The 10,378-nt window shown below is 54.0% G+C and overlaps 1 protein-coding gene and 1 long non-coding RNA gene across 2 annotated transcripts in view; one reads left to right on the top strand and one right to left on the bottom strand.

Annotated features, from left to right (window-relative positions):
* Positions 1–512: 512 nt before the first annotated feature.
* LOC127465117 (chromodomain-helicase-DNA-binding protein 8-like) overlaps positions 513–10,378 on the top strand; it is a gene marked incomplete at both ends in the record, with an annotated part of 32,539 nt that continues 22,673 nt past the window's right edge. Inside the window, 9 exon segments of the mRNA XM_051775581.1 lie at positions 513–581; positions 685–740; positions 2,025–2,043; positions 2,045–2,143; positions 4,199–4,282; positions 5,196–5,333; positions 6,263–6,384; positions 7,389–7,632; positions 9,395–9,571. Of these exon segments, the coding sequence (XP_051631541.1) occupies positions 513–581; positions 685–740; positions 2,025–2,043; positions 2,045–2,143; positions 4,199–4,282; positions 5,196–5,333; positions 6,263–6,384; positions 7,389–7,632; positions 9,395–9,571 (1,008 nt within the window).
* Positions 8,195–9,003, bottom strand: LOC127465115 (uncharacterized). The gene is made up of 3 exons (XR_007901847.1): positions 8,975–9,003; positions 8,471–8,510; positions 8,195–8,410 (listed from the first exon to the last, which is right to left on the bottom strand). It is a non-coding gene; the product is annotated as an uncharacterized LOC127465115 (long non-coding RNA).

Below are 10,378 nucleotides of genomic sequence, written 5' to 3'. Positions count from 1 at the left end.
TCTCCTCCTTCTCCTCTTCCTCCTCTTCCTCTTTCTCCTGTTCTTCCTCTTCCTCCTCCTCCTTTTCCTCCTCCTCTTCCTCTTTCTCCTTTTCCTCTTCCTCCTCCTTCTCTTGCTCTTCTCTTCTTCCTCCTCTTCCTCCTCCTACTTCTCCTCCTCCTCCTCCTTCTCTTCCTCCTTCTCCTCCTTCCTTCCTCTTCCTTTTTCTCTTTTTCCTCTTCCTCCTCCTTCTCTTTTTCTTTCTCCTCTTCTTCTGTTTCTCTTTCTCCTTCTCCTCTTCCTCCTCCTCTTCCTTCTCCTCCTCCTCCTCCTCCTCCTCTTCCTCTTTCTCTTTCTCCTTCTCTTCTTCCTTTTCTTTCTCCTCCTCCTCTTCCTCCTTCTCCTCTTTCTCCTCCTGCTCTTCCTCCTGCTCCTCCTCCTCTTTCTCTTCCTCCTCCTCTTTCTCCTCCTCCTCCTGTTCTTCCACCCCTTCCCCTCCCCTTCCTCCTCCTCCTCCTCCCCTCCTGCCGCAGGAGAACCCGAGCGAGGAGGACGCGGCCATCGTGGACAAGGTGCTGTCCATGCGGGTGGTCAAGAAGGAGGTGAGGGGTTCGGGGTTCAGGGGGGTTTTTGGGGGCAGGGACCCCCCAACAGGGGCCCTCCTGACCTTCCTCCCAACCCTCCTCCTCCTCCTGCCCTGCGCAGCTCCCCTCGGGCCAGCTGGTGGACTGCGAGGAGTTCTTCGTCAAGTACAAGAACTAGTAGGTGTCTCACACCCCAAAAAACACCTAAATGGCCCCAAAACGTCCCCAAAACTGGCCCCAAAACCCCCCCCGGGTGACCCCAAACCCCAAAACACCCCTGGGTAACCCCAAACCCCCCAAACTGTCCCCAAAACCCCCTGAAATGTCCTGAAAAGTCTCCCCTGGGTGACCCCAAACCCAAAAACCCCCCTGGGTGACCCAAAAACCCCCCTGGGTGACCCCAAACCCCCTGAAATGTCCCCAAAAACCCCCCAAACTGTCCCCAAAACGTCCCCAAAACTGGCCCCAAAACCCCCCCTGGGTGACCCCAAACCCCAAAACACCCCTGGGTGACCCCAAACCCCCACAAAATGTCCCCAAAAACCCTGAAATGTTCCCCAAAACCCCCCTGAGTGACCCCCAAGCCCCCTGAAATATCCCCAAAAACCCCCAAACTGTCCCCAAAGTTCCCCAAACTGGCACCCAAAAACCCCTCTGGGTGACCCCAAACTCAAAAACCCCCCCTGAGTGACCCCAAAACCCCTCAAACGGTGTCCAAATCCCCCAAACTGTCCCAAAAACTCTCCTGGGTGACCCTAAAGCCCCTGAAATGTCCCAAAAATTCCTGAAATGTCCTCAACCCCCCCCAAACTGTCCCCAAAAACCTCCCCTGGGTGACCCCAAACCCCTGAAATGTCCCCAGAAACCCCCAAAGTGTCCCCAAAACACCCCAAACTGTCCCCAAAAATCCCCTGAGTGACCCCAAAGCCCCTGAAATGTCCCCCAAAACCCCCCAAACTGACCCCAAACCCCCCAAAATGACCCCAAACCCCCCAAATTGACCCCAAACCCCTCTAAATGTCCCCAAAACCCTCCAAATTGACCCCAAACCCCCCAAACTGCCCCCAAGCCCCCAAAATGACCCCAAACCCCCTGAGTGACCCCAAACCTTCTGAAATGTCCCCAAACTCCTCTAAGTGACCCCAAACCCCCCCAAACTGACCCCAAACCCCCCAAACTGTCCCCAAACCCCCCAAAATGTCCCCAAACCCCCCCGAAATTCACCCCAAAACCCCCCAAACTGCCCCCAAAACCCCCGAAATGACCCAAAACCCCCTTAATTCCCCCCAAACCCCCCAAACCGACCCCAAACCCCCCAAATGAACCCAAACCCCCCCGAAACGACCCCAAACCCCCCAAATGAACCCAAACCCCCCCTGGGTGACCCCAAACTGCCCGAAATGACCCCAAAACCCCCCGAAATGCCCAAAATCCCCGAAATTCCCCCCAACCCCCCCCCAGCTCGTACCTGCACTGCGACGTGGGCGTCGGTGGCGCAGCTGGAGCGGGACAAGAGGATCCACCAGAAACTCAAACGCTTCAAGACCAAGATGAGCCAGATGAGGCACTTCTTCCACGAGGTGGGGCGGCTTTTTGGGGGGAAAAAACGGGGGGTTTGGGAAAAGTGGGGGGGGGTTGGGGGGAAAATGGGGGGTTTGGGGGGAAAAAATGGGGGTTTGGGGTAGAAAAATGGGGGGTTTGGGGGGGGGAAATGGGGGGTTTGGGGGGAAAAAATGGGGGTTTGGGGTAGAAAAATGGGGGGTTTGGGGGGGAAATGGGGGTTTGGGGGGGAAAAATGGGTTTGGGCAAAGGAAAGGGGGGTTTGGGGGAAAATTGGGGGGTTTGGGGGAAAAAACAGGGAGTTTGGGGCAAAAAAACGGAGGATTTGGGCAAAGGAAAGGGGGGTTTGGGGGGAAATTGGGGGTTTGGGGGGAAAAATGGGGATTTGGGGGGAAAAATGGGGGTTTGGGGGAAAAATGGGGGTTTGGGGGGAAAATTGGGGTTTGGGGGGGAAAATGGGGGGTTTGGGAAAAAAATGGGGGTTTGGGGGGGAAAAATGGGGGAATTGGGGGGAAAAATGGGGTTTGGGTGAAAAAACGGGGGTTTGCAGGGGAAAAATGGGGGGTTTGGCAAAGGAAAGGGGGTTTTGGGGGAAAATTGGGGGGTTTGGGGGAAAAACAGGGAGTTTGGGGCAAAAACGGAGGATTTGGCAAAGGAAAGGGGGTTTGGGGGGAAATTGGGGGGGTTGGGGGAAAAATGGGGGGTTGGGGGCAAAAATGGGGGTTTTGGGTGACAAAATGAGGGTTAGGGCAAGAAAAGGGTTTTGGGGGAAAATTGGGGGGTTTGGGCAAAAAAATGGGGTTTGGGGGGAAAAAATGGGGGGTTTGGAAAAAAATGGGGGTTTGGGGGGGAAAATGGGGGATTTGGGCAAAAAAATGGGAGTTTCAGGGGAAAATTGGGGGTTTGGGGTGAAAATGAGGGTTTGGGGGGGAAATGGGGGATTTGGGCAAAAAATGGGGGTTTGGGGGGAAAAATGGGAGTTTGGGCAAAGGAAAGGGGGTTTGGGGGAAAAAATGGGGGGTTTGGGGGGGAAAAATGGGGAATTTGGGCAAAAATGGGGGATTGGGGGGAAAATGGGGGGTTTGGGCAAAGGAAAGGGGGGTTTGGGGGGAAAAAATGGGGGGTTTGGGGGGAAAAATGGGGATTTGGGGGAAAATGAGGAGTTCTGGGCAAGAAAAGATTCTGGGTGGAAAAATGGGGGTTTTGGGGGGGAAAAATGGGGGGTTTTGGGTGGAAACCTTTGATTTTTGCTTGGGAAAAAAATCGGGTTTGGGGCCGAAAAATGGGGGGGGTTTTGGGGGAAATCAATGAGGTTTGGGGAGAATAAATGAGGTTTTGGGGAAATCAATGAGGTTTTGGGGAAATCAATGAGGTTTTGGGGGAAATAAATGAGGTTTTGGGGAAATCAATGAGGTTTTGGGGAAATCAATGAGGTTTGGGGAGAATAAATGAGGTTTTGGGGGGAAATCAATGAGGTTTTGGGGAAATAAATGAGGTTTTGGGGAAATCAATGAGGTTTTGGGGGAAATAAATGAGGTTTTGGGGAGAATAAATGAGGTTTTGGGGGAAATAAATGAGGTTTTGGGGAAATCAATGAGGTTTTGGGGGAAATAAATGAGGTTTTGGGGAAATCAATGAGGTTTTGGGGGAAATCAATGAGGTTTTGGGGGAAATCAATGAGGTTTTGGGGGAAATCAATGAGGTTTTGGGGGAAATCAATGAGGTTTTGGGGAAATCAATGAGGTTTTGGGGGAAATCAATGAGGTTTTGGGGAAATCAATGAGGTTTTGGTCACAAAATGGGGGTTTTGGTGGAAATCAATGAGGTTTTGGTGGAAATCAATGAGGTTTTGGGGAAATAAATGAGGTTTTGGTCACAAAATGGGGGTTTTGGTGGAAATCAATGAGGTTTTGGGGGGAATAAATGAGGTTTTGGGGAGAATAAATGAGGTTTTGGGGGAAATAAGTGAAATTTTGGGCACAAAACGGGGGTTTTGGGTGGAAAATGGGGGTTTTTTGGGTCAGGAAAGCGCGTTTTTGGGGTGTTTTGAGCCCAAAATTGGGTGTTTTGTGCAGGATGAGGAGCCCTTCAACCCCGACTACGTGGAGGTCGATCGGATCCTGGACGAGTCCCACGGCGTCGACAAGGACAACGGCGAGGTGGGACCCCAAATTTGGGGGGGTTTGGGGCTTTTTGGGGCTTGGGGGGGGGGCGGAGCCCCAAAAACGGGGATTTGGGTGGATCTGAGGGTGGGAGAGGCCCCCAAAAATCGGATTTTTGGTGGAATTGAGGATGGCAGATTCTTCAAAAATCAGATTTTTGGTGAATTTGAGACCCAGAGACCCCCCAAAAATCAGGTTTTTTGATTAATTTGAGTTCCAAAAATCAGATTTCTGATGGATTTGAGCTCAAAAAATCAGATTTTTTAATGAATTTAGTCTCCAAAGATCAGATTTCTAATGGATTTGAGCTCCAAAAATCAGATTTTTGCTGGATTTGAAACTTGTAGACCCCCCCAAAAATCAGATTTTTGATTAATTTGAGCTCCAAAAATCAGATTTCTGATTAATTTGACTTCCAAAAATCAGATTTCTGATGGATTTGAGCTCCAAAAATGAGATTTTGGATGAATTCGAGTTCCAAAAATCAGATTTCTGATGTATTTGATCTCCAAAAATCAGATTTTTGATGAATTCGAGTTCCAAAAATCAGATTTCTGATGGATTTGTTCTCCAAAAATCAGATTTTTGCTGGATTTAAGACCCATAGACCCCCCAAAAATCAGATTTTGGATGAATTTGAGCTCCAAAAATCAGATTCTTGCTGGATTTAAGACCAATAGACCCCCCAAAAATCGCATTTCTGATTAATTTGATCTCTAAAAATCAGATTTTTAATGAATTTGACTTCCAAAAATCAGATTTCTGATGGATTTGAGCTCCAAAATTCAGTTTTTTGATGAATTTGAGTTCCAAAAATCAGATTTCTGATGGATTTGACCTCCAAAATCCCCATTTTTGCTGGGTTTGAGCCCCCCAGCCCCCCCAGACTCCCCTTTTTTTGCCCCCCCAGCCGGTGGTGTACTTCCTGGTGAAGTGGTGCTCGCTGCCCTACGAGGACAGCACGTGGGAGCTGCAGGAGGACGTGGACGAGGCCAAGGTGGCCGAGTTCCGGCGCGTGCAGGCGCGGCACCCCGAGCTCAAGAGACAGGTAACACAGGGGGCGTGGCGTGGGCGTGGCTCTCTCACCTGGGCGTGGCTCCCTCACCTGGGCGTGGCTCCCTCACCTGGGTGTGGCCCCCTCACCTGGGCGTGGCTCCCTGGGTGGGGCTGTGGGTGTGTCCTTTGTTGGTGTCCCCCCTGGGTGTGTCTCCTTGGGTGTGGCCCTCACCTGGGTGTGACTCTCACCTGGGCGTGGCCCCCTCACCTGGGCGTGGCTCCCTCACCTGGGTGTGGCTCCCTCACCTGGGCGTGGCTCCCTCACCTGGGCGTGGCTCTCTCACCTGGGCGTGGCTCCCTCACCTGGGCGTGGCTCCCTCACCTGGCTGTGGCTCTCACCTGGGCATGGCCCTTACCTGGGCGTGGCCCTCACCTGGGCGTGGCTCTCTCACCTGGGTGTGGCTCCCTCACCTGGGCGTGGCTCCCTCACCTGGGTGTGGCTCCCTCACCTGGGTGTGGCTCTCACCTGGGCATGGCCCTTACCTGGGCGTGGCTCTCACCTGGGCGTGGGCCTCACCTGGGTGTGTCCCTGGGTGTGTCCCTGTGGGCGTGTCCCTCCCCTGTGTCCCTGGGTGTGTCCCTGTGGGCGTGTCCCTCCCCTGGGCGTGTCCCTGTGGGCGTGTCCCTCACCTGTGTGTCCCTGGGTGTGTCCCTGGGGGCGTGTCCCTCCCCCGTGTCCCTGTGGGCGTGTCCCTCCCCTGGGTGTGACCCTGAGGGCGTGTCCCTCCCCTGTGTCCCCCTGGGTGTGTCCCCTTGGGCGTGTCCCTGTGGGCATGTCCCTCCCCTGGGCGTGTCCCTGTGGGTGTGTCCCTCACCTGTGTCCCCCTGGGTGTGTCCCTGGGTGTGTCCCTCCCCTGTGTCCCCCTGGGTGTGTCCCCTGGGCGTGTCCCTGACCCCGCCCGTGTGTGGGCGTGTCCGCAGCCCCGCCCGCAGGCGGGGGCGTGGCAGAAGCTGGAGGCGTCGCGGGAGTACAAGAACCACAACCGGCTGCGGGAGTACCAGCTCGAGGGCGTCAACTGGCTGCTCTTCAACTGGTACAACAGGTACGGGGGCACCTGGGCTGGGCGGGGCACCTGGGCTGGGTGGGGCACCTGGGCCTGGGGTCACCTGGGCCTGGGGGTCACCTGGGCATGGGGTCACCTGGGCATGGGGTCACCTGGGCTGGGGTCAGCTTGGTCTTGGGGTCAGCTTGTTCTTGTCCTGGTGGTCTTCTTGTTCTGGTTCTCACCTGTTTCACCTGAGCTCACCTGTGCTCACCTGTCCTTACTTGTCTCATCTGTGCTCACTTGTGCTCACCTGTCCTACCTGTGCTCACTTGTTCCTTACCTGTCTCACCTGTGCTCACCTGTGCTCACCTGTCCTACCTGTGCTCACCTGTGCTCACCTGCCTGTTCCTTACCTGTCTCATTTGTGCTCACCTGAGCTCACATGTGTTCACCTGTCCTACTTGTCTCACCTGTGCTCACCTGTCCTACCTGTGCTCACCTGTTCCTTACTTGTCTCACCTGTGCTCACCTGTTCTACCTGTGCTCACCTGTTCTACCTGAGCTTACCTGTGCTCACCTGTCTTACCTGTGCTCACCTGTTCCACCTGAGCTCACCTGTGCTCACCTGTCCTACCTGTGCTCACCTGTACTCACCTGTGCTCACCTGTCCTTACCTGTCTTTACCTGTCCCACCTGTGCTCACCTGTTCTCACCTGTGCTCATCTGTCCCTACCTGTCCTACCTGTGCTCACCTGTTCCTTACCTGTACTCACCTGTTCCTTACTTGTCTCACCTGTGCTCGCTTGTGCTCACCTGTGCTTACCTGTTCTACCTCTGCTCACCTGTGCTCACCTGTCTTACCTGTGCTCACCTGTTCCGCCTGAGCTCACCTGTGCTCACCTGTCCTACCTGTGCTCACCTGTGCTCACCTGTGCTCACCTGTGCTCACCTGTTCTCACCTGTGCTCACTTGTGCTTACCTGTGCTCACCTGTGCTCACCTGTTCCTTACCTGTCTCACCTGTGCTCACCTGTCCTTACCTGTGCTCACCTGTCCCCCCAGGCAGAACTGCATCCTGGCGGACGAGATGGGGCTGGGGAAGACGATCCAGTCGATCGCCTTCCTGCGGGAGGTGCACGGGGCGGGCGTGCGCGGCCCCTTCCTGGTGATCGCGCCGCTCTCCACCATCACCAACTGGGAGCGCGAGTTCGGCACCTGGACCGGCCTCAACACCATCGTCTACCACGGCAGCCTGGCCAGCCGGCAGATGATCCAGCAGTACGAGATGTACTGCAAGGACTCCAAGGTGAGGGCCTTCGTCGTCTTCATCTTCTTCGTCATCTTCGTCATTGTCATCTTCATCGTCATCTTCGTCATCGTTCTCGTCTTCGTGTCCAGCTCCCAACCTTCTTCTCCATCTCCCAACCTTCTCTTCCAAATCCCAACCTTCTCTTCCAAATCCCAACCTTCTGCTCCTGGTCCCAACCTTCATTTTCATCTCCAAACCTTCATCTTCATGTCCCAACCTTCATTTTCATCTCCAACCTTCATCTTCATCTCCCAACCTTCATCTTCATCTCCCAACCTTCATCTTTGTTTCCCAACCTTCTCTTCCAAATCCCAACCTTCTCTTCCAAATCCCAACCTTCTCTTCCAAATCCCAACCTTCTGCTCCTGGTCCCAACCTTCATCTTCATCTCCCAACCTTCATCTTCATCTCCAAACCTTCATCTTCATCTCCCAACCTTCATTTTCATCTCCAACCTTCATCTTTATCTCCCAACCTTCATCTTCATCTCCGAACCTTCATCTTTGTTTCCCAACCTTCTCTTCCAAATCCCAACCTTCTCTTCCAAATCCCAACCTTCTGCTCCTGGTCCCAACCTTCATCTTCATCTCCAAACCTTCATCTTCATCTCCCAACCTTCATCTTCATCTCCCAACCTTCATCTTCATCTCCCAACCTTCATCTTCATCTCCCAACCTTCATCTCCATCTCCCAACCTTCATCTTCATCTCCCAACCTTCATCTTCATCTCCCAACCTTCGTCTTTATCTCCCAACCTTCATCTTCATCTCCCAACCTTCATCTTTGTTTCCCAACCTTCTCTTCCAAATCCCAACCTTCTGCTCCTGGTCCCAACCTTCATCTTCATCTCCCAACCTTCATCTTCATCTCCCAACCTTCATCTTCACTTCCCAACCTTCATCTCCATCTCCCAACCTTCTCTTCCGAATCCCAACCTTCTCTTCCAAATCCCAAACTTCATCTCTGTCTCCAAACTTTCTTTTTCCCTTCCCAACCTTTTCCAGCTCCCAGCCTTCTTCTTCATCTCCCAACCTTCATCTCCGTCTGCCAACCTTCTTTTCCAACTCCCAACCTTCATCTTCCATTTCCAAATCTTCATTTGCATCTTGCAACCTTCATCTCTGTTTTCTAACCTTCATCTCCCAATCTTCTCTTCCAAATCCCAACCTTCTTCATCTCCCAACCTTCATCTTCATTTGCCAACCTTTCATCTCCATCTCCCAATCTTCATCTCCACCTCCAAACCTTCTCTTTCAAATCCCAGCCTTCTCTTCCAAATCCCAGCCTTCGTCTCCAAACCTTCATCTGCATCTTCCAACCTTCATCTCCATCTCCCAACCTTCTTCTTCATCTCCCAACCTTCATCTTCATCTCCCAACCTTCATCTCCACATCCAGACCTTCATTTCCACATCCCAACCTTCATCTGCATCTTCCAACCTTCATCTTCAGTTCCAAACCTTCATCTTCATCTCCAAATCTTCATCTTCATCTCCAAATCTTCATCTCCATCTCCCAACCTTCATCTTCATCTCCAAACCTTGTTCTCCAACTCCAAACCTTCATTTCCATCTCCAGACTTTCTCCTCCAGCTCCCGACCTTCTCCTCCGCTTCCAGACCTTCTCCACCTCCTCCCACCCTTCTGTTGCCCTTCCAGGCCTTTCTCTCTCCTCCCTGTCCCCTCCCTGTCCCCTGAGGTGTCCCCCTGTCCCCTGAGGTGTCCCCCATCCCCTGATATCCCCCCGGTGTCCCCCCCCAGGGCCGTCTGATCCCGGGGGCCTACAAGTTCGACGCGCTGATCACGACGTTCGAGATGATCCTGTCGGAGTGCCCCGAGCTGCGCGAGGTCGAGTGGCGCTGCGTCGTCATCGACGAGGCCCACCGGCTCAAGAACCGCCACTGCAAGCTGCTCGACAGCCTCAAGCACATGGACCTGGTATGGGGCAGGTTTGGGGTCATTTTGGGGGAGTTTGGGGTCGTTCTGGGGGAGTTTGGGGTCAGTCTGGGGGGTTTGGGGTCAGTCTGGACCCACCGGCTCAAGAACCGCCACTGCAAGCTGCTCGACAGCCTCAAGCACATGGACCTGGTACGGGGGGGATTTGGGGTCATTTTGGGGGAGTTTGGGGTTATTTTGGGGGGTTTGGGGTCATTCTGGGGGGATTTGGGGTCGTTTTGGGGGATTTGGGGTCGGTTTCGGGGGTTTGGGGTCATTCTGGGGGGTTTGGGGGTCATTTGGGGGGGTTTGGGGTTGTTCTGGGGGGTCTGGGGGTGTCCCCAGGTGTCTCACCTGTCCTCAGGTGTTTCAGGTGTCCCCAGGTGTCCCCAGTTGCCTTTAAGTGTCCCCAGGTGTCCCCGGGTGTCTCCCCTGTCCCCAGGTGTCCCCGGGTGTTTTTCCCTGTCCCCAGGTGTTTTTCCCTGTCCCCAGGTGCTCTCAGGTGTGCTCACCTGTCCCCAGGTGTTTCACCTGTCCCAACTGTCCCCAGGTGTTTCAGGAGTCCCCAGCTGTCCCCAGGTGTCCTCAGGTGTCCCCAGGTGTTTTTACCTGTCCCCAGGTGCTCCCAGGTGTGCTCACCTGTCCCCAGGTGTCCCCAGGTGTCCTCAGGTGTCCCCACCTGTCCCCAGGTGTCTCACCTGTCCCCAGGTGTCCCCAGATGTCTCAGGAGTCCCCAGCTGTCCCCAGGTGTCCTCAGGTGTCCCCAGGTGTTTTTACCTGTCCCCAGGTGCTCTCAGGTGTCCTCACCTG

Source organism: Manacus candei, unplaced genomic scaffold (assembly GCF_025592945.1).
Source record: "Manacus candei isolate 608988 ecotype Guabito, Panama unplaced genomic scaffold, ASM2559294v1 h1tg000315l, whole genome shotgun sequence".
NCBI lineage: Eukaryota > Metazoa > Chordata > Aves > Passeriformes > Pipridae > Manacus > Manacus candei.
The sequence above is the reverse complement of the archived record's forward strand: the minus strand, read 5'-3'. Positions and strand labels throughout refer to the sequence as shown.